Source organism: Oncorhynchus nerka, linkage group LG18, assembly GCF_034236695.1.
Source record: "Oncorhynchus nerka isolate Pitt River linkage group LG18, Oner_Uvic_2.0, whole genome shotgun sequence".
Lineage (NCBI taxonomy): Eukaryota > Metazoa > Chordata > Actinopteri > Salmoniformes > Salmonidae > Oncorhynchus > Oncorhynchus nerka.
In genome coordinates, this window is record NC_088413.1 from 76863894 (window position 1) to 76891308 (window position 27415).

At 39.4% G+C, this 27415-nt stretch overlaps 1 protein-coding gene across 1 annotated transcript in view; it reads right to left on the minus strand.

Moving 5' to 3' along the window:
- LOC115146531 (gamma-2-syntrophin-like) overlaps positions 1 to 27415 on the minus strand; it is a 106766-nt gene that overhangs the window by 39726 nt on the left and 39625 nt on the right. Inside the window, exons 9-10 of the mRNA XM_065003297.1 lie at positions 23795 to 23922; positions 2701 to 2830 (exon numbers count right to left, since the gene is read on the minus strand). Coding sequence (XP_064859369.1) covers positions 2701 to 2830; positions 23795 to 23922 — 258 coding nt within the window. The remainder of the gene's footprint in view (positions 1 to 2700; positions 2831 to 23794; positions 23923 to 27415) is intronic.

Sequence of the window (27415 nt, forward strand, 5' to 3'; positions counted from 1 at the left end):
TACTGTCACATGGTCAAACCAGCTGTAATACATTACTGTCACATGGTCAAACCAGCTGTAATACATTACTGTCACATGGTCAAACCCGATCTAATACATTACTGTCACATGGTCAAACCCGATCTAATACATTACTGTCACATGGTCAAACCAGCTGCAATACATTACTGTCACATGGTCAAACCAGCTGCAATACATTACTGTCACATGGTCAAACCAGCTGTAATACATTACTGTCACATGGTCAAACCAGCTGTAATGTAATTACTGTCCCATGGTCAAATCAACAACTAAAATCCTATTAAGCAAGCTGAAAGTCAGCTGCTATATCATATGAAGTCTCAATTGATGAACATGTCAGGGCCCAGAGGATGTCACAGTCTATTTATAGGTTGTTGGTCACCACAATAAAAGCCAAAAGAGTTCTGCTCCCCAAGCTCCTCTCACAATCACATCCTGATTGGACGTTTAGCAATCAGACTCCTTATCCATAATTAGGTGACGCACGGCTGAATTAAAAAAATAAAAAAAAAACAGCTGTGTGGTTGTGCAGCTCAGAGCAGCATGGATGGATCTTTAGAGAGGCAGGCAGATAGATCATCAGAGTGCTAATCAAAAGGGGATCATGAAAATGAGATAGCTAAACACTAGCAAGCATGTGAGTATTAATGATGGATTACTACAAGGCATTATGCCTATGGACACCTCTTTCTAGAAGAGAGGGAGAGGAGCATTATGATAGTAATGATATTCTAATAGGAATAGGGGCGATTTAAATATTCTAATACCACTCGGCTCTCGGCACAAATCTTCTGTTGAGTAACTTGTGTGCATCTCAGGGTTTGGCCCTTGGGAAATTGTACAACAACAGCTCCCAGCGTGGCAGGCACCTCTTGGCAGTACACGGGCAGGCACCCGCACCTCTTGGTGGTACACGGGCAGGCACCCGCACCTCTTGGCGGTACGGGCAGGCACCCGCACCTCTACAAAACCTGCCTTCAGAATGTATTCACACCACCTTGACTTTTTCCACATTTTGTTTTGTATCAGCCTGAATTTCAAATAGATTACATTGAGATGTTGTGTCACTGGTCTTCACACAATACCACATAATGATAATTAAAGTGGAATTATGTATTTTTTTAAATATTTTTAGCTAACGGTTTAATATTTTCATAAAAAATGAAAAGTTGAAATGTCTTGAGTCAATACGAATTCAACACTTTTGTTATGGCCTAAAAAAAAAGTATATATTTTTTTCTAGGCAAGTCAGTTAAGAACAAATTCTTATTTTCAATGACGGCCTAGGAACAGTGGGTTAACTGCCTGTTCAGGGGCAGAACGATAGATTTGTACCTTGTCAGCTCGGGGATTTGAACTTGCAACCTTCCGGTTACTAGTCCAACGCTCTAACCACTAGGCTATCCTGCCGCCACAATGACTAGCCTAAATAGGTTTGTCATTAGAAGTTATATAATAAGTTGCATGAACATGATTTTTGAATGGCTCATCTCTGTACCCCACACAATTTCAAACAAAGATTCAACCACAAAGACTAGAGAGGTTTTCCAATGCCTCGCAACGAAGGGCACCTATTGGTAGAATGGTAAAATATTTAAAAAAGCAGACACTGAATAAGCATTTGAGCATGGTGAAGTTATTAATTACACTTAGACGGTGAATCAATAGACCCAGTCACTACAAAGACACAGGCGTCCTTCCTGACTCAGTGCCTGAGAAGATACTGCTCAGGGATTTCACCATGAGGCCAATGGTGACTTTAAAACAGCTAAGAGTTTAATGGCTGTGATAGAGGAAAACTGAGGATGGATCAACAACATTGTAGTTACTCCACAATACTAACCTAATTGACAAAGTGAAAAGATGGAAGCCTGTACAGAATATTACAAAACATGCATCCTGTTTGCAACAAGACACTAAAGTAATACTGCTTTTTGTCCTGAATACAAAGTGCTATGGTTCAATCTGCTTTCCAACAGACACTGGGAGATGAATTCACCTTTCAGCAGGACAATAACCTAAAACACAAGGTCAAATATACACTGGAGTTGTTTACCAAGAAGACATTGAATGTTCCTGAGTGGCCTAGTTACAGTTTTGACTTAAATTGGCTTGAAAATGGATGGAAAGACTTGAAAATGGCTGTCTAGCAATGACATAATCATGTGCAAATATTGTACAATCCAGGTGTGCAAAGCTCTTAGAGAATTACCCAGAAACACTCACAACTGTATTCGCTGCCAAAGGTGATTCTAACATGTATTGACTCATGGGAGTGAATACTGATGTAAATTGGATATCTTTGCATTTCCTTTTCAATACATTTGCAAACATTTCTAAAAACATGTTTTCACATTGGCATTATGGGATACTGTGTGTAGTAGATTGGTGAGAGAAAAAAAATAGATATTTAATCAATTTTCAATTCAGGCTGTAAACACAACAAAATGTGGAATAAGTCAAGGGGTCTGAATACTTTCTGACGGCACTGTATATATCTGTCTGTCTGTCTGTCTGTCTGTCTGTCTGTCTTTCAGCGCTGTTGGGTTAAATGTGTATCGTCACATTTCGGTAGGATTTTGTATGCAATTGACCAATAAAGTAATCTTAACCTCTTAATCATATCAATTCAATCTGTGTTAAAAAAAAAAATGTACCTGTTTAATACTGTAGACTTACATTCTCCAGTGTCAAATCACTGATATTGGTTGATATTGCTTGAAGCCAGTCAATGCTTTCTGCTGCAGTGCAAAATTGTAGGATGTTGGTGCTCGTTCCATCTAAGGCGCAGACTTCAAAGCTGTTCGACCTGGAGGGGGGTATGAACGCTCAGGTTATAGAAGTACAGTGGGTGGAAAGCACTTCTTGAACTAATGTGGTCAGAGGGGAAAAGCTATTACCAAGCTGTTCTTTCACTGAAGTTAGGTCAGGCAGTGTTCCGGTGCAAATTAACATCACAGTTCCACTGCATTCACTAACCATAGTGCCTCTTGAACAGATTTCACCTTCTGAAGTGTTAGTCTTTATTTTGACTGATCTTTACAGTGTTCTCCACACATTCTGTAGTGTTAGTCTTTATTTTGACTGATCTTTATAGCGTTCTCCACACATTCTGTAGTGTTAGTCTTTATTTTGACTGATCTATACCACAAACTCCACACATTCTGTAGTGTTAGTCTTTATTTTGACTGATCTTTACAGTGTTCTCCACACATTCTGTAGTGTTAGTCTTTATTTTGACTGATCTATACCACAAACTCCACACATTCTGTAGTGTTAGTCTTTATTTTGACTGATCTATACCACATACTCCACACATTCTGTAGTGTTAGTCTTTATTTTGACTGGTCTTTACAATGTACTCCACACATTCTGTAGTGTTAGTCTTTATTTTGACTGATCTATACCACATACTCCACACATTCTGTAGTGTTAGTCTTTATTTTGACTGGTCTTTACAATGTACTCCACACATTCTGTAGTGTTAGTCTTTATTTTGACTGATCTTTATAGTGTTCTCCACACATTCTGTAGTGTTAGTCTTTATTTTGACTGGTCTTTACAGTGTTCCACACATTCTGTAGTGTTAGTCTTTATTTTGACTGATCTTTACAATGTACTCCACACATTCTGTAGTGTTAGTCTTTATTTTGACTGATCTTTACAGTGTTCTCCACACATTCTGTAGTGTTAGTCTTTATTTTGACTGATCTTTACAATGTACTCCACACATTCTGTAGTGTTAGTCTTTATTTTGACTGGTCTTTACAGCGTTCTCCACATTTTTGTAGAGAATGAAAAAAATAGTTACTTTGAAATATAATTCTCAGATATTTGATCGCACATCGTGTCCAGATGTCTCTATTGAGGCTTTAATCAAATGCAAGTGATATGTTTTATTTATTTTTACTGTAGTTGAAGGAAACATGGGAAACGTATGGTGCTGGAAAAACATAATAAACTTGTTATCCCACATAAGAAACAAGTAGGAGAAAATGCCCTTTGAAAGATTTTGATGAGATTGTTGCACTTCCTAGAGAGCTCTTCTGTGTTTACACCTATTCAGCATAGTTCACACCCTCTTAAGCCTTAGCCCCACCCACCCACACATGTAAACACGTGAGTCAGCATGGCAATGTCCTCCAGAGAGTATTCTCTCTACTAAAACACAGCTAAATTCAGAGCAGCAATATTTTTGAGAGCTCTAGTAACACTTTTTCAGTTGTCCAAATCTATATCTTTCCAAAAATCTGTGGTAGCAAATATTATCGATATACTGACAAGGAAAGCCCCCATTCTTTTATAAACAGAATCCTGTGACATGACAGGCCAATCAGGACTCATCTCACGGCATGTCCAACCTCTCAATTATCTCAGCCAATCATGACTAGCCAGGAAGGATCCTTTCTTTCTCCCTGAATACTGTAGCTCAGTGCTTTCTCCTTGGCTAAACTAGGCTCATAAATTCAACGTTTTTATTAATATTTATAGATCACATACCAGTTTGTAATTAAGACGCATTAAAGTTTAAGAAGGCATTTCTGAAGAATGTATATATTTACGGCCCAACAGTGAAGTAGGAACTGGCGTCAAATGCCTCATATCCTGTAACCGGTCACATATGTAATTGCTACAGCACATCCAAATTACTTCAGGAGCAAATTTAAAAAGAAAAACAGAACACCAAGACAATTACAAATGAAGGTTACATTATCTTTTGTTGCATGTCACAGATAATGACACTGCCATTGTAAAATGGCGTACAGGTGTACAGAATACCTTTCATCACGTATATTTAATGTGATGCTTTTTGACATGTCATTTTTTTGTGCATTTGAAATATGCTCAAGATAAATTCAACTTAGAGACAGCTGTCCAAAATATTCAACAGAAATAGCATTGAACATGACAACGACGCCAAATCAGTTTTTCTCTGATGGTGAGGCAATCGCATTTATCACTTAGATCTTATAAAAGTGTCAAATGTTAAGCAAATTGTCCAAAGGCTGGGATGAAGTGTTGGACACCAAGCAGTGCTCATGTTATGTAAGGGAATGTTGAGAAACATGAGAATGTTCTGTAGGGGAATGTTGAGAAACATGAGAATGTTCTGTAGGGGAATGTTGAGAAACATGAGGAGAATGTTATGAAACATGAGGAGAATGTTATGTAGGAGAATGTTGAGAAATATGAGGAGAATGTTGAGAAACATGAGAATGTTCTGTAGGGGAATGTTGAGAAACATGAGAATGTTCTGAAAGAGAATGTTGAGAAACATGAAAATGTTCTGTAGGGGAATGTTGAGAAACATGAGAATGTTCTGTAGGGGAATGTTGAGAAACATGAGAATGTTCTGTAGGGGAATGTTGAGAAACATGAGAATGTTCTGTAGGGGAATGTTGAGAAACATGAGAATGTTCTGTAGGAGAATGTTGAGAAACATGAGAATGTTCTGTAGGGGAATGTTGAGAAACATGAGAATGTTCTGAAAGAGAATGTTGAGAAACATGAGAATGTTCTATAGGGGCATGTTGAGAAACATGAGAATGTTCTGTCGGGGAATGTTGAGAAACATGAGAATGTTCTGTCGGGGAATGTTGAGAAACATGAGAATGTTCTGTAGGAGAATGTTGAGAAACATGAGAATGTTCTGTAGGGGAATGTTGAGAAACATGAGAATGTTCTGAAAGAGAATGTTGAGAAACATGAGAATGTTCTGTAGGGGCATGTTGAGAAACATGAGAATGTTCTGTCGGGGAATGTTGAGAAACATGAGAATGTTCTGTCGGGGAATGTTGAGAAACATGAGAATGTTCTGTAGGGGAATGTTGAGAAACATGAGAATGTTCTGTAGGGGAATGTTGAGAAACATGAGAATGTTCTGTAGGGGAATGTTGAGAAACATGAAAATGTTCTGTAGGGGAATGTTGAGAAACATGAAAATGTTCTGTAGGGGAATGTTGAGAAACATGAAAATGTTCTGTAGGGGAATGTTGAGAAACATGAAAATGTTCTGTAGGGGAATGTTGAGAAACATGAAAATGTTCTGTAGGGGAATGTTGAGAAACATGAAAATGTTCTGTAGGGGAATGTTGAGAAACATGAGAATGTTCTGTAGGGGAATGTTGAGAAACATGAGAATGTTCTGTAGGGGAATGTTGAGAAACATGAGGAGAATGTTATGAAACATGAGGAGAATGTTATGTAGGAGAATGTTGAGAAATATGAGGAGAATGTTGAGAAACATGAGAATGTTCTGTAGGGGAATGTTGAGAAACATGAGGAGAATGTTATGAAACATGAGGAGAATGTTATGTAGGAGAATGTTGAGAAATATGAGGAGAATGTTGAGAAACATGAGAATGTTCTATAGGGGAATGTTGAGAAACATGAGGAGAATGTTCTGAAGGAGAATGTAGAGAAACATGAGAATGTTCTGTAGGGGAATGTTGAGAAACATGAGAATGTTCTGTAGGGGAATGTTGAGAAACATGAGGGGAATGTTCTGAAGGAGAATGTTGAGAAACATGAGGAGAATGTTATGTAGGAGAATGTTGAGAAATATGAGGAGAATGTTGAGAAACATGAGAATGTTCTGTAGGGGAATGTTGAGAAACATGAGAATGTTCTGAAAGAGAATGTTGAGAAACATGAAAATGTTCTGTAGGGGAATGTTGAGAAACATGAGAATGTTCTGTAGGGGAATGTTGAGAAACATGAGAATGTTCTGTAGGGGAATGTTGAGAAACATGAGAATGTTCTGTAGGGGAATGTTGAGAAACATGAGAATGTTCTGTAGGAGAATGTTGAGAAACATGAGAATGTTCTGTAGGGGAATGTTGAGAAACATGAGAATGTTCTGAAAGAGAATGTTGAGAAACATGAGAATGTTCTATAGGGGCATGTTGAGAAACATGAGAATGTTCTGTCGGGGAATGTTGAGAAACATGAGAATGTTCTGTCGGGGAATGTTGAGAAACATGAGAATGTTCTGTAGGAGAATGTTGAGAAACATGAGAATGTTCTGTAGGGGAATGTTGAGAAACATGAGAATGTTCTGAAAGAGAATGTTGAGAAACATGAGAATGTTCTGTAGGGGCATGTTGAGAAACATGAGAATGTTCTGTCGGGGAATGTTGAGAAACATGAGAATGTTCTGTCGGGAATGTTGAGAAACATGAGAATGTTCTGTAGGGAATGTTGAGAAACATGAGAATGTTCTGTAGGGGAATGTTGAGAAACATGAGAATGTTCTGTAGGGGAATGTTGAGAAACATGAAAATGTTCTGTAGGGGAATGTTGAGAAACATGAAAATGTTCTGTAGGGGAATGTTGAGAAACATGAAAATGTTCTGTAGGGGAATGTTGAGAAACATGAAAATGTTCTGTAGGGGAATGTTGAGAAACATGAAAATGTTCTGTAGGGGAATGTTGAGAAACATGAAAATGTTCTGTAGGGGGAATGTTGAGAAACATGAGAATGTTCTGTAGGGAATGTTGAGAAACATGAGAATGTTCTGTAGGGAATGTTGAGAAACATGAGGAGAATGTTATGAAACATGAGGAGAATGTTATGTAGGAGAATGTTGAGAAATATGAGGAGAATGTTGAGAAACATGAGAATGTTCTATAGGGGAATGTTGAGAAACATGAGAATGTTCTGTAGGGAAATGTTGAGAAACATGAGGGGAATGTTCTGAAGGAGAATGTTGAGAAACATAAGGAGAATGTTATGTAGGAGAATGTTGAGAAATATGAGGAGAATGTTGAGAAACATGAGAATGTTCTGTAGGGGAATGTTGAGAAACATGAGGAGAATGTTATGAAACATGAGGAGAATGTTATGTAGGAGAATGTTGAGAAATATGAGGAGAATGTTGAGAAACATGAGAATGTTCTATAGGGGAATGTTGAGAAACATGAGGAGAATGTTCTGAAGGAGAATGTAGAGAAACATGAGAATGTTCTGTAGGGGAATGTTGAGAAACATGAGAATGTTCTGTAGGGAATGTTGAGAAACATGAGGGGAATGTTCTGAAGGAGAATGTTGAGAAACATGAGGAGAATGTTATGTAGGAGAATGTTGAGAAATATGAGGAGAATGTTGAGAAACATGAGAATGTTCTGTAGGGGAATGTTGAGAAACATGAGAATGTTCTGAAAGAGAATGTTGAGAAACATGAAAATGTTCTGTAGGGGAATGTTGAGAAACATGAGAATGTTCTGTAGGGGAATGTTGAGAAACATGAGAATGTTCTGTAGGGGAATGTTGAGAAACATGAGAATGTTCTGTAGGGGAATGTTGAGAAACATGAGAATGTTCTGTAGGAGAATGTTGAGAAACATGAGAATGTTCTGTAGGGGAATGTTGAGAAACATGAGAATGTTCTGAAAGAGAATGTTGAGAAACATGAGAAAAGGGGCATGTTGAGAAACATGAGAATGTTCTGTCGGGGAATGTTGAGAAACATGAGAATGTTCTGTCGGGGAATGTTGAGAAACATGAGAATGTTCTGTAGGAGAATGTTGAGAAACATGAGAATGTTCTGTAGGGGAATGTTGAGAAACATGAGAATGTTCTGAAAGAGAATGTTGAGAAACATGAGAATGTTCTGTAGGGGCATGTTGAGAAACATGAGAATGTTCTGTCGGGGAATGTTGAGAAACATGAGAATGTTCTGTCGGGGAATGTTGAGAAACATGAGAATGTTCTGTAGGGGAATGTTGAGAAACATGAGAATGTTCTGTAGGGGAATGTTGAGAAACATGAGAATGTTCTGTAGGGGAATGTTGAGAAACATGAAAATGTTCTGTAGGGGAATGTTGAGAAACATGAAAATGTTCTGTAGGGGAATGTTGAGAAACATGAAAATGTTCTGTAGGGGAATGTTGAGAAACATGAAAATGTTCTGTAGGGAATGTTGAGAAACATGAAAATGTTCTGTAGGGGAATGTTGAGAAACATGAAAATGTTCTGTAGGGGAATGTTGAGAAACATGAGAATGTTCTGTAGGGGAATGTTGAGAAACATGAGAATGTTCTGTAGGGGAATGTTGAGAAACATGAGGAGAATGTTATGAAACATGAGGAGAATGTTATGTAGGAGAATGTTGAGAAATATGAGGAGAATGTTGAGAAACATGAGAATGTTCTATAGGGGAATGTTGAGAAACATGAGAATGTTCTGTAGGGGAATGTTGAGAAACATGAGGGGAATGTTCTGAAGGAGAATGTTGAGAAACATAAGGAGAATGTTATGTAGGAGAATGTTGAGAAATATGAGGAGAATGTTGAGAAACATGAGAATGTTCTGTAGGGGAATGTTGAGAAACATGAGAATGTTCTGTAGGAGAATGTTGAGAAACATGAGAATGTTCTGTAGGGGAATGTTGAGAAACATGAGAATGTTCTGTAGGGGAATGTTGAGAAACATGAGGGGAATGTTCTGAAGGAGAATGTTGAGAAACATGAGGAGAATGTTATGTAGGAGAATGTTGAGAAATATGAGGAGAATGTTGAGAAACATGAGAATGTTCTGTAGGGGAATGTTGAGAAACATGAGAATGTTCTGTAGGGGAATGTTGAGAAACATGAGAATGTTCTGTAGGGGAATGTTGAGAAACATGAGAATGTTCTGTAGGGGAATGTTGAGAAACATGAGGAGAATGTTATGAAACATGAGGAGAATGTTATGTAGGAGAATGTTGAGAAATATGAGGAGAATTTTGAGAAACATGAGAATGTTCTATAGGGGAATGTTGAGAAACATGAGGAGAATGTTCTGTAGGGAATGTTGAGAAACATGAGAATGTTCTGTAGGGGAATGTTGAGAAACATGAGAATGTTCTGTAGGGGAATGTTGAGAAACATGAGGGGAATGTTCTGAAGGAGAATGTTGAGAAACATGAGGAGAATGTTATGTAGGAGAATGTTGAGAAATATGAGGAGAATGTTGAGAAACATGAGAATGTTCTATAGGGGAATGTTGAGAAACATGAGGAGAATGTTCTGAAGGAGAATGTAGAGAAACATGAGAATGTTCTGTAGGGGAATGTTGAGAAACATGAGAATGTTCTGTAGGGGAATGTTGAGAAACATGAGGGGAATGTTCTGAAGGAGAATGTTGAGAAACATGAGGAGAATGTTATGTAGGAGAATGTTGAGAAATATGAGGAGAATGTTGAGAAACATGAGAATGTTCTGTAGGGGAATGTTGAGAAACATGAGAATGTTCTGAAAGAGAATGTTGAGAAACATGAAAATGTTCTGTAGGGGAATGTTGAGAAACATGAGAATGTTCTGTAGGGGAATGTTGAGAAACATGAGAATGTTCTGTAGGGGAATGTTGAGAAACATGAGAATGTTCTGTAGGGGAATGTTGAGAAACATGAGAATGTTCTGAAAGAGAATGTTGAGAAACATGAAAATGTTCTGTAGGGGAATGTTGAGAAACATGAGAATGTTCTGTAGGGGAATGTTGAGAAACATAAGAATGTTCTGTAGGGGAATGTTGAGAAACATGAGAATGTTCTGTAGGGGAATGTTGAGAAACATGAGAATGTTCTGTAGGAGAATGTTGAGAAACATGAGAATGTTCTGTAGGGGAATGTTGAGAAACATGAGAATGTTCTGAAAGAGAATGTTGAGAAACATGAGAATGTTCTGTAGGGGCATGTTGAGAAACATGAGAATGTTCTGTCGGGAATGTTGAGAAACATGAGAATGTTCTGTCGGGAATGTTGAGAAACATGAGAATGTTCTGTAGGGGAATGTTGAGAAACATGAGAATGTTCTGTAGGGGAATGTTGAGAAACATGAGAATGTTCTGTAGGGGCATGTTGAGAAACATGAGAATGTTCTGTAGCGGAATGTTGAGAAACATGAGGAGAATGTTCTGATGGAGAATGTTGAGAAACATGAGAATGTTCTGTAGGGGAATGTTGAGAAACATGAGAATGTTCTGTAGGGGAATGTTGAGAAACATGAGAATGTTCTGTAGGGGAATGTTGAGAAACATGAGAATGTTCTGTAGGGGAATGTTGAGAAACATGAAAATGTTCTGTAGGGAATGTTGAGAAACATGAAAATGTTCTGTAGGGGAATGTTGAGAAACATGAAAATGTTCTGTAGGGGAATGTTGAGAAACATGAAAATGTTCTGTAGGGGAATGTTGAGAAACATGAAAATGTTCTGTAGGGGAATGTTGAGAAACATGAAAATGTTCTGTAGGGGAATGTTGAGAAACATGAGAATGTTCTGTAGGGGAATGTTGAGAAACATGAGGAGAATGTTCTGATGGAGAATGTTGAGAAACATGAGAATGTTCTGTAGGAGAATGTTGAGAAACATGAGAATGTTCTGTAGGGGAATGTTGAGAAACATGAGGAGAATGTTCTGATGGAGAATGTTGAGAAACATGAGAATGTTCTGTAGGAGAATGTTGAGAAACATGAGAATGTTCTGTAGGAGAATGTTGAGAAACATGAGAATGTTCTGAAAGAGAATGTTGAGAAACATGAAAATGTTCTGTAGGGGAATGTTGAGAAACATGAGAATGTTCTGTAGGGGAATGTTGAGAAACATGAGAATGTTCTGTAGGGGAATGTTGAGAAACATGAGAATGTTCTGTCTGAGACATGAGAATGTTGAGAAACATGAGGGAATGTTCTGTAGGGGAATGTTGAGAAACATGAGGGGAATGTTCTGAAGGAGAATGTTGAGAAACATGAGGAGAATGTTATGTAGGAGAATGTTGAGAAATATGAGGAGAATGTTGAGAAACATGAGGAGAATGTTCTGAAGGGAATGTTGAGAAACATGAGAATGTTCTGAAGGAGAATGTTGAGAAACATGAGAATGTTCTGAAGGAGAATGTTGAGAACATGAGAATGTTCTGTAGGGAATGTTGAGAAACATGAGAATGTTCTGTAGGAGAATGTTGAGAAACATGAGAATGTTCTGAAGGAGAATGTTGAGAAACATGAGAATGGAGGGGAATGTTGAGAAACATGAGAATGTTCTGTAGGGGAATGTTGAGAAACATGAGAATGTTCTGTAGGAGAATGTTGAGAAACATGAGGAGAATGTTCTGAAGGAGAATGTTGAGAAACATGAGAATGTTCTGTAGGAGAATGTTGAGAAACATGAGAATGTTCTGTAGGAGAATGTTGAGAAACATGAGAATGTTCTATAGGGGAATGTTGAGAAACATGAGAATGTTCTGTAGGGGAATGTTGAGAAACATGAGAATGTTCTGTAGGGGAATGTTGAGAAACATGAGAATGTTCTGTAGGAGAATGTTGAGAAACATGAAACATGAGAATGTTCTGTAGGGGAATGTTGAGAAACATGAGAATGTTCTGAAAGGGAATGTTGAGAAACATGAGAATGTTCTGTAGGGGAATGTTGAGAAACATGAGAATGTTCTGTAGGGAATGTTGAGAAACATGAGAATGTTCTGTAGGGGAATGTTGAGAAACATGAGAATGTTCTGTAGGGGGAATGTTGAGAAACATGAGAATGTTCTGGGGAATGTTGAGAAACATGAGAATGTTCTAGGGGAATGTTGAGAAACATGAAAATGTTCTGTAGGGGAATGTTGAGAAACATGAGAATGTTCTGTAGGGGAATGTTGAGAAACATGAAAATGTTCTGTAGGGGAATGTTGAGAAACATGAGAATGTTCTGTAGGGGAATGTTGAGAAACATGAAAATGTTCTGTAGGGGAATGTTGAGAAACATGAGAATGTTCTGTAGGAGGGGAATGTTGAGAAACATGAGAATGTTCTGTAGGGGAATGTTGAGAAACATGAGAATGTTCTGTAGGGGAATGTTGAGAAACATGAGGAGAATGTTGAGAAACATGAGAATGTTATGTAGGGGAATGTTGAGAAACATGAGGGAATGTTGAGAAACATGAGAATGTTCTGTAGGGGAATGTTGAGAAACATGAGGAGAATGTTCTGTAGGGGAATGTTGAGAAACATGAGGAGAATGTTCTGTAGGAGAATGTTGAGAAACATGAAATATGAGGAGAATGTTGAGAAACATGAGAATGTTCTATAGGGGAATGTTGAGAAACATGAGAATGTTCTGAAGGAGAATGTTGAGAAACATGAGAATGTTCTGTAGGGGAATGTTGAGAAACATGAGAATGTTCTGTAGGGGAATGTTGAGAAACATGAGGGGAATGTTCTGAAGGAGAATGTTGAGAAACATGAGGAGAATGTTAGGAGAATGTTGAGAAATAGGGAATGTTGAGAAATATGAGGGAATGTTGAGAAACATGAGAATGTTCTGTAGGGAATGTTGAGAAACATGAGAATGTTCTGAGAGAGAATGTTGAGAAACATGAGAATGTTCTGTAGGGGGAATGTTGAGAAACATGAGAATGTTCTGTAGGGGAATGTTGAGAAACATGAGAATGTTCTGTAGGGGAATGTTGAGAAACATGAGAATGTTCTGTAGGAGAATGTTGAAACAGAAATGTTCTGTAGGGGAATGTTGAGAAACATGAGAATGTTCTGAAAGAGAATTGAGAAACATGAGAATGTTCTATAGGGGAATGTTGAGAAACATGAAATGTTCTGTAGGGGAATGTTGAGAAACATGAGAATGTTCTGTAGGGAATGTTGAGAAACATGAGAATGTTCTGTAAGAATGTTGAGAAACATGAGAATGTTCTGTAGGGGAATGTTGAGAAACATGAGAATGTTCTGTAGGAGAATGTTGAGAAACATGAGAATGTTCTGTAGGGGAATGTTGAGAAACATGAGAATGTTCTGTAGGGGAATGTTGAGAAACATGAGAATGTTCTGTAGGGAATGTTGAGAAACATGAGAATGTTCTGAATGTTCTGTAGGGGAATGTTGAGAAACATGAGAATGTTCTGTAGGGGAATGTTGAGAAACATGAGAATGTTCTGTAGGGGAATGTTGAGAAACATGAAAATGTTCTGTAGGGGAATGTTGAGAAACATGAAAATGTTCTGTAGGGGAATGTTGAGAAACATGAAAATGTTCTGTAGGGGAATGTTGAGAAACATGAAAATGTTCTGTAGGGAATGTTGAGAAACATGAAAATGTTCTGAGGGGAATGTTGAGAAACATGAAAATGTTCTGTAGGGGAATGTTGAGAAACATGAGAATGTTCTGTAGGGGAATGTTGAGAAACATGAGAATGTTCTGTAGGGAATGTTGAGAAACATGAGGAGAATGTTATGAAACATGAGGAGAATGTTATGTAGGAGAATGTTGAGAAACATGAGGAGAATGTTGAGAAACATGAGAATGTTCTATAGGGGAATGTTGAGAAACATGAGAATGTTCTGTAGGGAAATGTTGAGAAACATGAGGGGAATGTTCTGAAGGAGAATGTTGAGAAACATAAGGAGAATGTTATGTAGGAGAATGTTGAGAAATATGAGGAGAATGTTGAGAAACATGAGAATGTTCTGTAGGGGAATGTTGAGAAACATGAGGAGAATGTTATGAAACATGAGGAGAATGTTATGTAGGAGAATGTTGAGAAATATGAGGAGAATGTTGAGAAACATGAGAATGTTCTATAGGGGAATGTTGAGAAACATGAGGAGAATGTTCTGAAGGAGAATGTAGAGAAACATGAGAATGTTCTGTAGGGGAATGTTGAGAAACATGAGAATGTTCTGTAGGGGAATGTTGAGAAACATGAGGGGAATGTTCTGAAGGAGAATGTTGAGAAACATGAGGAGAATGTTATGTAGGAGAATGTTGAGAAATATGAGGAGAATGTTGAGAAACATGAGAATGTTCTGTAGGGGAATGTTGAGAAACATGAGAATGTTCTGAAAGAGAATGTTGAGAAACATGAAAATGTTCTGTAGGGGAATGTTGAGAAACATGAGAATGTTCTGTAGGGGAATGTTGAGAAACATGAGAATGTTCTGTAGGGGAATGTTGAGAAACATGAGAATGTTCTGTAGGGGAATGTTGAGAAACATGAGAATGTTCTGTAGGAGAATGTTGAGAAACATGAGAATGTTCTGTAGGGGAATGTTGAGAAACATGAGAATGTTCTGAAAGAGAATGTTGAGAAACATGAGAATGTTCTATAGGGGCATGTTGAGAAACATGAGAATGTTCTGTCGGGGAATGTTGAGAAACATGAGAATGTTCTGTCGGGGAATGTTGAGAAACATGAGAATGTTCTGTAGGAGAATGTTGAAACATGAGAAACATGAGAATGTTCTGAGAAACATGAGAATGTTCTGAAAGAGAATGTTGAGAAACATGAGAATGTTCTGTAGGGGCATGTTGAGAAACATGAGAATGTTCTGTCGGGGAATGTTGAGAAACATGAGAATGTTCTGTCGGGGAATGTTGAGAAACATGAGAATGTTCTGTAGGGGAATGTTGAGAAACATGAGAATGTTCTGTAGGGGAATGTTGAGAAACATGAGAATGTTCTGTAGGGGAATGTTGAGAAACATGAAAATGTTCTGTAGGGGAATGTTGAGAAACATGAAAATGTTCTGTAGGGGAATGTTGAGAAACATGAAAATGTTCTGTAGGGGAATGTTGAGAAACATGAAAATGTTCTGTAGGGGAATGTTGAGAAACATGAAAATGTTCTGTAGGGGAATGTTGAGAAACATGAAAATGTTCTGTAGGGGAATGTTGAGAAACATGAGAATGTTCTGTAGGGGAATGTTGAGAAACATGAGAATGTTCTGTAGGGGAATGTTGAGAAACATGAGGAGAATGTTATGAAACATGAGGAGAATGTTATGTAGGAGAATGTTGAGAAATATGAGGAGAATGTTGAGAAACATGAGAATGTTCTATAGGGGAATGTTGAGAAACATGAGAATGTTCTGTAGGGGAATGTTGAGAAACATGAGGGGAATGTTCTGAAGGAGAATGTTGAGAAACATAAGGAGAATGTTATGTAGGAGAATGTTGAGAAATATGAGGAGAATGTTGAGAAACATGAGAATGTTCTGTAGGGGAATGTTGAGAAACATGAGAATGTTCTGTAGGAGAATGTTGAGAAACATGAGAATGTTCTGTAGGGGAATGTTGAGAAACATGAGAATGTTCTGTAGGGGAATGTTGAGAAACATGAGGGGAATGTTCTGAAGGAGAATGTTGAGAAACATGAGGAGAATGTTATGTAGGAGAATGTTGAGAAATATGAGGAGAATGTTGAGAAACATGAGAATGTTCTGTAGGGGAATGTTGAGAAACATGAGAATGTTCTGTAGGGGAATGTTGAGAAACATGAGAATGTTCTGTAGGGGAATGTTGAGAAACATGAGAATGTTCTGTAGGGGAATGTTGAGAAACATGAGGAGAATGTTATGAAACATGAGGAGAATGTTATGTAGGAGAATGTTGAGAAATATGAGGAGAATTTTGAGAAACATGAGAATGTTCTATAGGGGAATGTTGAGAAACATGAGGAGAATGTTCTGAAGGAGAATGTAGAGAAACATGAGAATGTTCTGTAGGGGAATGTTGAGAAACATGAGAATGTTCTGTAGGGGAATGTTGAGAAACATGAGGGGAATGTTCTGAAGGAGAATGTTGAGAAACATGAGGAGAATGTTATGTAGGAGAATGTTGAGAAATATGAGGAGAATGTTGAGAAACATGAGAATGTTCTATAGGGGAATGTTGAGAAACATGAGGAGAATGTTCTGAAGGAGAATGTAGAGAAACATGAGAATGTTCTGTAGGGGAATGTTGAGAAACATGAGAATGTTCTGTAGGGAATGTTGAGAAACATGAGGGGAATGTTCTGAAGGAGAATGTTGAGAAACATGAGGAGAATGTTATGTAGGAGAATGTTGAGAAATATGAGGAGAATGTTGAGAAACATGAGAATGTTCTGTAGGGGAATGTTGAGAAACATGAGAATGTTCTGAAAGAGAATGTTGAGAAACATGAAAATGTTCTGTAGGGGAATGTTGAGAAACATGAGAATGTTCTGTAGGGGAATGTTGAGAAACATGAGAATGTTCTGTAGGGGAATGTTGAGAAACATGAGAATGTTCTGTAGGGGAATGTTGAGAAACATGAGAATGTTCTGAAAGAGAATGTTGAGAAACATGAAAATGTTCTGTAGGGGAATGTTGAGAAACATGAGAATGTTCTGTAGGGGAATGTTGAGAAACATAAGAATGTTCTGTAGGGGAATGTTGAGAAACATGAGAATGTTCTGTAGGGGAATGTTGAGAAACATGAGAATGTTCTGTAGGAGAATGTTGAGAAACATGAGAATGTTCTGTAGGGGAATGTTGAGAAACATGAGAATGTTCTGAAAGAGAATGTTGAGAAACATGAGAATGTTCTGTAGGGGCATGTTGAGAAACATGAGAATGTTCTGTCGGGGAATGTTGAGAAACATGAGAATGTTCTGTCGGGGAATGTTGAGAAACATGAGAATGTTCTGTAGGGGAATGTTGAGAAACATGAGAATGTTCTGTAGGGGAATGTTGAGAAACATGAGAATGTTCTGTAGGGGCATGTTGAGAAACATGAGAATGTTCTGTAGCGGAATGTTGAGAAACATGAGGAGAATGTTCTGATGGAGAATGTTGAGAAACATGAGAATGTTCTGTAGGGGAATGTTGAGAAACATGAGAATGTTCTGTAGGGGAATGTTGAGAAACATGAGAATGTTCTGTAGGGGAATGTTGAGAAACATGAGAATGTTCTGTAGGGGAATGTTGAGAAACATGAAAATGTTCTGTAGGGGAATGTTGAGAAACATGAAAATGTTCTGTAGGGGAATGTTGAGAAACATGAAAATGTTCTGTAGGGGAATGTTGAGAAACATGAAAATGTTCTGTAGGGGAATGTTGAGAAACATGAAAATGTTCTGTAGGGGAATGTTGAGAAACATGAAAATGTTCTGTAGGGGAATGTTGAGAAACATGAGAATGTTCTGTAGGGGAATGTTGAGAAACATGAGGAGAATGTTCTGATGGAGAATGTTGAGAAACATGAGAATGTTCTGTAGGAGAATGTTGAGAAACATGAGAATGTTCTGTAGGGGAATGTTGAGAAACATGAGGAGAATGTTCTGATGGAGAATGTTGAGAAACATGAGAATGTTCTGTAGGAGAATGTTGAGAAACATGAGAATGTTCTGTAGGAGAATGTTGAGAAACATGAGAATGTTCTGAAAGAGAATGTTGAGAAACATGAAAATGTTCTGTAGGGGAATGTTGAGAAACATGAGAATGTTCTGTAGGGGAATGTTGAGAAACATGAGAATGTTCTGTAGGGGAATGTTGAGAAACATGAGAATGTTCTGTCGGGGAATGTTGAGAGACATGAGAATGTTCTGTCGGGGAATGTTGAGAGACATGAGGGGAATGTTCTGTAGGGGAATGTTGAGAAACATGAGGGGAATGTTCTGAAGGAGAATGTTGAGAAACATGAGGAGAATGTTATGTAGGAGAATGTTGAGAAATATGAGGAGAATGTTGAGAAACATGAGGAGAATGTTCTGAAGGAGAATGTTGAGAAACATGAGAATGTTCTGAAGGAGAATGTTGAGAAACATGAGAATGTTCTGAAGGAGAATGTTGAGAAACATGAGAATGTTCTGTAGGAGAATGTTGAGAAACATGAGAATGTTCTGTAGGAGAATGTTGAGAAACATGAGAATGTTCTGAAGGAGAATGTTGAGAAACATGAGAATGTTCTGTAGGGGAATGTTGGGAAACATGAGAATGTTCTGTAGGGGAATATTGAGAAACATGAGAATGTTCTGTAGGAGAATGTTGATAAACATGAGGAGAATGTTCTGAAGGAGAATGTTGAGAAACATGAGAATGTTCTGTAGGAGAATGTTGAGAAACATGAGAATGTTCTGTAGGAGAATGTTGAGAAACATGAGAATGTTCTGTAGGGGAATGTTGAGAAACATGAGTATGTTCTGTAGGAGAATGTTGAGAAACATGAGAATGTTCTGTAGGGGAATGTTGAGAAACATGAGAATGTTCTGAAAGAGAATGTTGAGAAACATGAAAATGTTCTGTAGGGGAATGTTGAGAAACATGAGGAGAATGTTCTGATGGAGAATGTTGAGAAACATGAGAATGTTCTGTAGGGGAATGTTGAGAAACATGAGAATGTTCTGTAGGAGAATGTTGAGAAACATGAGAATGTTCTGTAGGGGAATGTTGAGAAACATGAGGAGAATGTGCTGTCGGGGAATGTTGAGAAACATGAGGGGAATGTTCTGTAGGGGAATGTTGAGAAACATGAGGGGAATGTTCTGAAGGAGAATGTTGAGAAACATGAGGAGAATGTTATTTAGGAGAATGTTGAGAAATATGAGGAGAATGTTGAGAAACATGAGGAGAATGTTCTGAAGGAGAATGTTGAGAAACATGAGGAGAATGTTCTGAAGGAGAATGTTGAGAAACATGAGAATGTTCTGAAGGAGAATGTTGAGAAACATGAGAATGTTCTGAAGGAGAATGTTGAGAAACATGAGGAGAATTAAGAGCATGATGAATGCACTGCAATCAACGTTTGAAATAACCAGAGCTTGTACCCACTCTCCCTGCCACTCAGACAAATCCGGGTTACAATGTTACAAATTAGAAAGGGCTGGCTCTTAGTAAATCTTTTTGGGAACCTTGATTCTTCGGTTGAAATGGCCCATAAAACTCTACAATGCATATGTCAATGGGCTTGTTATAATTCTTTGTTCCACTGAGTGGTGGTGACCCATTGGTGAGTCAGATGCAATTCTGAGGGATTCTCAATTGTAAAGTTAGGTATAAATCTTCTCGATGTGTAGGGCAGGGTGCACAGATAAATTCCCCTGTATAAATTCCCACTGGAAACAAGTAGTGAGAATATATATCAAGAGAGTGATTATGATATACCACATAGCCCTTTCGAGATAACATTATTTCAAGGAATGCAAGCTCAGTGATGGATACAGTATAGCTATACCCTGCCTGCTTGACCCGTTTCTGAGATTGCCTGGAGAGTGGAATGTTCTGCCTCAACTATCAGCACATTGCAGCGTGGTCCCTCTAAAACCCAGACTGTCTCTGTGAGTGACAGAGCACAATAAAAATTATTTTAGTCCACAGTGTTCCATTCTTGTTGAGAATTGAGGAGTACACTGAGGAAAAAGAACAGCAAGGGGGGCAGGATGAAATAAGAGCTCAGTAATGAATAGATTAATCCAAAAAGGTGGTCACCCAGGAGAATAAATTGTCTGGAATACACTGTCAGCTCCAAGAACTACTGCAGGAGTCTATCTGTTAAAGATAACCACATGTCCTGAAGTGGAACAAATAGGGCTCTTGGTTGAATAGTGTAGGCCAGATTTTGTTCTAATTAACTGACTTGCCTAGTTAAATAAAGGTTAAATAAAAATAAAAATAAAATAAATAGTCAGAGTATATTGAGATAAATATAAAACCTAGTGGACACCCATGATAACAGTTGCCAGGAATATGCAGTGAAATCCATGAGGAAGAAGGAGACCTGTGATACCAATCCAAGAAGAAGGAGAGCTGTCATACCAATCCAAGAAGAAGAAAAATAAGGATAGCTGTGATACTAATCCAAGAAGAAGGATAGCTGTGATAGTAATCAAAGAAGAAGATGGAGAGCTGTGATAGTAATCAAAGAGGAAGGATAGCTGTGACACTAATCCAAGAGGAAGAAGATGGAGAGCGGTGATAGTAATCCAAGAGGAAGGATAGCTGTGATACTAATCCAAGAAGGATAGCTGTGATACTAATCCAAGAAGACGGATAGCTGTGATACTAATCCAAGAAGAAGGATAGCTGTGATACTAATCCAAGAAGGATAGCTGTGATACTAATCCAAGAAGGATAGCTGTGATACTAATCCAAGAAGGATAGCTGTGATACTAATCCAAGAAGAAGAATAGCTGTGATACTAATCCAAGAAGAAGAATAGCTGTGATAGTAATCCAAGAGGAAGGAGGGATGTGATACTAATCGAAGATGGAGAGGTGTGATACCAATCCAAGAAGAAGTAGAGCTGTGATACTAATCCAAGAAGAAGGAGAGCTGTGATACTAATCCAAGAAGAAGGAGAGCTGTGATACTAATCCAAGAAGAAGATGAAGAGCTGTGATACTAATCCAAGAAGAAGGAGAGCTGTGATACTAATCCAAGAAGAAGGAGAGCTGTGATACTAATCCAATAAGAAGGAGAGCTGTGATACTAATCCAAGAAGAAGGAGAGCTGTGATACTAATCCAAGAAGAAGGAGAGCTGTGATACTAATCCAATAAGAAGGATAGTTGTGATACTAATCCAAGAAGAAGGAGAGCTGTGATACTAATCCAAGAAGAAGATGAAGAGCTGTGATACTAATCCAAGAAGAAGGAGAGCTGTGATACTAATCCAAGAAGAAGGAGAGCTGTGATACTAATCCAAGAAGAAGGAGAGCTGTGATACTAATCCAAGAAGAAGATGAAGAGCTGTGATAATAATCCAAGAAGGAGGGCTGTGATAATAATCCAAGAAGAAGGAGGGCTGTGATAATAATCCAAGAAGGAGGGCTGTGATAATAATCCAAGAAGAAGAAGAAGAGGGATAGCTGTGAGACTAATCCAAGAAGAAGAAAAGGCATAGTTGTGATACTAATCCAAGAAGAAGAAGAGGGATAGCTGTGAGACTAATCCAAGAAGAAGAAAAGGGATAGCTGTGATACTAATCCAAGAAGAAGAATAGGGATAGCTGTGATACTAATCCAAGAAGAAGAAGAGGGATAGCTGTGATACTAATCCAAGAGGAAGCTGTCATACTACAGTACATTGTACACTCTTCGAAAATGTTTTTGTCAGCAGTCCCCAAAGGAGAAAAACCTGTTTGGTTCCAGGTTGAACGCTTTATGGTTTCGATAGGAACCCTTTTGGTTCCAGGTAAAACACGTTCTACCTCGAACCAAAAGGGGTTCTTCAAAATGTGCTCCTATAGAGACAACCCTTTTAGGTTCTATACATCACATTTTCTTCAAAGAGTGTATGTCCAGGAACAGCAGAGTGATCTGTTTACTAGTCATGGAAATAGAAATAGAACCACACCGTAGGGTACTCAACTTCAGCATCTGTAATGTGAGAGACCTGTACTCAACTTCAGCATCTATAATGTCTTCACTATTATTCTACGATATAGAAAATAGTAAAAAATAAAGAAGAAAAAAACCTGGATGAGTAGGTGTGTCAACTTTTGACTGGTACTGTAGATTATAGGGATAATGAAGTAGATGGTGGGGATAATGATGTAGATGGTGGGGATAATGACGTAGATGGTGGGGATAATGACGTAGATGGTGGGCATAGTGACGTAGATGGTGGTGATAATGATGTAGATGGTGGGGATAATGATGTAGATGGTGGGGATAATGACGTAGATGGTGGGGATAATGACAGATGGTGGGCATAGTGACGTAGATGGTGGGGATAATGACATATACGGTGGGGATAATGATGTAGATGGTGGGGATAATGACAGATGGTGGGCATAGTGACAGATGGTGGGGATAATGACAGATGGTGGGCATAATGACAGATGGTGGGGATAATGATGTAGATGGTGGAGATGGTGGGGATAATGACGTAGATGGTGGGGATAATGATGTAGATGGTGGAGATAATGAAGTATATGGTGGGGATAATGAAGTGGATGGTGGGGATAATGACGTAGATGGTGGCGATAATGATGTAGACAGTGAGCATAATGACGTAGATGATGAGGACAATAACGTTAATAGTGGGGATAATGATGTAGACAGAAAGAAAGATCTTGTTCACAGATGATTCATGTTTACATACACATCCTGGTCAAAACTTTATTTAAAGTTAGTTAGTGCCATGTTGTCATCTCCAAAAACACTAATAAGGTCTCATCCTTAATTAGATAGAACTCACCAAATGGAATGTCTTTAATCAAGAAATTGAGTGCATCAGCCTGTCTTGTGTTTTTTATAAATCTTCCCATTAATATGCTGAAGCAGTGCCTTCATATATAATATTTTTTAGTGCCAGATAATTACTTCTTATAAAATATATCCACTCAATATTGTCTTCATTAATTAAGCCTGAAAAGTGTGATTATGGGTATCAATAATTAAAAAAAAAACATGCTTAAAGAGCACTTTCATATATTTTTAGTTTTATTTAGAATTCACAGAATCAAGGACCATAATGCATCATTTGGTATCAGGTTGTGACTAACAGCGATAACGTATTTGAGTTATAAGTAACAAAGATATCCATTGATTAGTTCTTTGTTTATTTCTAAAATAACAGCTCCATTCGGGGCTCTATAGGACTGCCATATCTCTTACATCACTTCCTAGGTTGCTGCCTTTCTAGGGAGTTTTTCCTAGCCACCGTGCTTCTACACCTGCATTATTTGCTGTTTAGGGGTTTTTAGGCTGGGTTTCTGTACCTCACTTTGTGGCATTGGCTGATGTAAAAAAAAAGGGCTTTATTGAATTTGATTGATTATCTAGCAGAAAAAAGGAAGGAAAATAACATTTTTTGGGATTTCCTGCATTCATTTGATGTCATTTATATCTCTACAAGAACCAATTCAGTGTGTTAAAGTCAAACCTTCCTATCATGCTTCACTGTCTGGGCCCTGCTGCATCGCTGACCTTGTATGCATGGGGATAGATATGGGAGTGAACACCCTCTCACCTAAATGAAAAGTGCTTGTAAAATCAACAGAAACTGTGCGCCTCAGAGGTGAATTACATCACACGGGATTACCTTACCTCAATTTAGCCGTTACGGCTTTGTATTTGGAGACTCGGGCCATCAACAAGGGTAGGGACACTGCATCCAGCCAGCGCTTCTCGTACTTTGGTTCAATAGCCGAGGGTTTGGAGGGCGAGGATGGAGCCTATGTGGGTCAGATGAAGAAGGCAGTGAGGGTCTCCTCTCGTTCACTGGCTGGGTCACTTAGATCATTGTGCATTCAAAGGGCCTTCTAAAAACAACATCCTTCTTTCAGTCCATTTTGCACTCGAAAGAATGATTACCCTTGTTTACTTACTGGATAAACTATTCCTTATTAGTGATTAGTGATCACTTATGGTAACCTAGTGAGCACATCTTTAACTTACAATGTCGTTTGGATTTCACAATGGCATTTTCCCATTTGCCAATCGTAGTACCTGGCACATGTTGTTGAACAAATCCTTTGCTTTCCCTCTGACCTAAGGCCTATTGACCAATCATGGCTACTTTCCACAGCAAACGATTCTCCCTTGTTCAGTTTATGTAGAGACGCTCAATAATTACACTCGACTATACTTTGAAAGTTGAGTGGTAGAGATGACAGGAAATGTAATACTATCTGTCATCGCGGACTAGAGGGACAAGGTCTCTGCTTACACCTAGGATGTGGGGGAACCAAAAGCTAAGCTGCCACGCTTGTCCTTCGTAGAATTCCCTCTTCTATAGCTTGTGATATTTCAGGAGACAAAAAAAAACAAAAAAACAAAAAACAAAGCGTCATTATTTGGAGGCATGTAAATGAATCAATAGGAAGACCTCCTGGGAGGCAATGAAAGGGAAACAATGTCAATCATTTCAATGCTGACGGCACCTAGAAGAGATGACGAGCTTAGAGAATTATAAAATCACCTGCGGACATGAAAACAAGAATGCTAAAGGAAGGAAGGAAAACTGTCTGGTATAATCATTTTTTGTTTGTTTATGTGAACTAAGCAATTACAGAGCAGCATTTTTTTCCCACCAGTTTCAGCTACATTCATCAGTTGCAGGGAGAACGAGGTCAAAAAAAAGCCACTCCACCGTGGGATTCAGTATCTAGTCTACATGGTGCACGGTTGTTGACTGCTATTATCATTTGTACAGAAGAAACCAAACAGGCTAAAACATGTCATCCATGTCCTGCTTCCTCACTGTGAAAAACACCAGAAGATGCTAAATTAAACCCTGCTGATACTCTACAATCCAGTGATCCAACGTGACGTGAGCAGTTTGTTGTGGCTTCAAGGCAGCTTTTCCTATTTTGCATATTTTTCAACTCGAGTATTTTTTGTTGTTGTTGTGTGTGTGTGAGGAAACTGGCCAGCTAATCGTGTTTGTCAGCCACCTGACCTCAGAATTTACTGTAGAGAACCCAGCCAGCTGACCCATTGTGATAACCCAGCCAGCTCACCCATTGTGATAACCCAGCCAGCTGACCCATTGTGATAACCCAGCCAGCTGACCCATTGTGATAACCCAGCCAGCTGACCCATTGTGATAACCCAGCCAGCTGACCCATTGTGATAACCCAGCCAGCTCACCCATTGTGATAACCCAGCCAGCTGACCCATTGTGATAACCCAGCCAGCTGACCCATTGTGATAACCCAGCCAGCTGACCCATTGTGATAACCCAGCCAGCTGACCCATTGTGATAACCCAGCCAGCTGACCCATTGTGATAACCCAGCCAGCTGACCCATTGTGATAACTGACCCATTGTGATAACCCAGCCAGCTGACCCATTGTGATAACCCAGCCAGCTGACCCATTGTGATAACCCAGCCAGCTGACCCATTGTGATAACCCAGCCAGCTGACCCATTGTGATAACCCAGCCAGCTGACCCATTGTGATAACCCAGCCAGCTGACCCATTGTGATAACCCAGCCAGCCAGCTGACCCATTGTGATAACCCAGCCAGCTGACCCATTGTGCCAGCCAGCTGACCCATTGTGATAACCCAGCCAGCTGACCCATTGTGATAACCCAGCCAGCCAGCTGACCCATTGCTGACCCATTGTGATAACCCAGCCAGCCAGATAACCCAGCCAGCCAGCTGACCCATTGTGATAACCCAGCCAGCCAGCTGACCCATTGTGATAACCCGGCCAGCTGACCCATTGTGATAACCCAGCCAGCCAGCCAGCTGACCCATTGTGATAACCCAGCCAGCTGATCTATTGTGATAACCCAGCCAGCTGACCCATTGTGTCACATTAAGTGAAACCTGACTTTATACCTGAAAAAAGTATATGAATAATATGAGAATACAGTGATAATGCAGTCCACAGAGCTTAGTGCTCCAGGATCGTCTAGCTGTTACTGAATTATAACAACACACTGAACAGATGCAGGGATAAATCTCCATCTGATATCCAGCCTGCTCATGCCAAATATTTAACGTTCAAAGACTTATCAGGGAATTAAGTATTTTTGTGAATTGAATCAGCTGCACTCATTGATCATTGAAGAAAAAAAAGTATGTTCAGTCATTCACACTGATGCTAACAAAACATGAATATGTAGAAAATGTGGCCTTTGTAAGAATGTTCATCTGCATGGAATGCAATGTATATGCTGGCAAAGGGGCATTCAGATCACTGTGATATAGGATGGCAAATCAGGATGGGTTCCCCTTCGCCCCCGAAGAATCCCGGAAGTCCCGTATGCCTGCATTCCCGATAGAATCCGATGTCACACAAGTTCCCTCTGGAATCATCGAGGACTGTCGACTCACCTCCTCCGGAGCCCATACAACTGGGCAGGGCTAGATTGTCTCCTGAGGAATGTTTACGCAGACTGAACTCCAAAAGTTGCCTGTATTGTGGTACTTCAGGACATCTCTTCAGGTGCTCATGGACTCTGGAGCCTACGGGAGCTTTATGAACGCTGCCCTGGTGTCGGAGCTGGCCATCTCCACACAACACCTCTCCATTCCCATGGCCCCCATAGCACTGGACGGACGCTCTATCGACAGGGTCACTCACAGTACGGTTCCCATCAACCTGTGAGTGTCAGGTAACCACTGTGAGTCTCCTCATGTAACTGTGGTTTTGGGATTATCGTGGCTCCAGAGGCACATACCCCTGATCGACTGGGCTTCGGGTTCTATCCTGGGTTGGAGCTTGTTATGTCATATTGTCTCAAGGTGGCGCAGCCTGCCCCTGGACGTCCTCCTGTGGAATTGGGAAAAGCCTCAGATCTCTCAGGTTTTCAACACAGGCCGCGCCACATCTCTTCCTCTGCATCGACCCTACGACTGCGCCATTGACCTCCTCCTGGGCACTACGCCGCCTCGGGGGCAGCTTTATTCCCTGTCAGGTCCGGAGATCAAGACCATATGAGGGAACATTGAGGACTCTCTGGCTGCAGAGCTCATTCGTCCTTCCGACTCTCCAGACGGCGTAGGGTTCTTTTTTGTGGAGAAGGGCAAAACCCTGCGCCCGTGTATCAACTACCGGGGTCTTAATGGCATCACAGTAACAAAAAAAAAACACTCCTCTCCTCAGCTTTTGTGACTCTCCAGGGGGGTGACCATGTTCTCGAAGTTGGACCTTCGGGAACTCCTACCATCTGGTTCAAATACAAGAAGGAGACGAATGGAAGCCTTTAACATG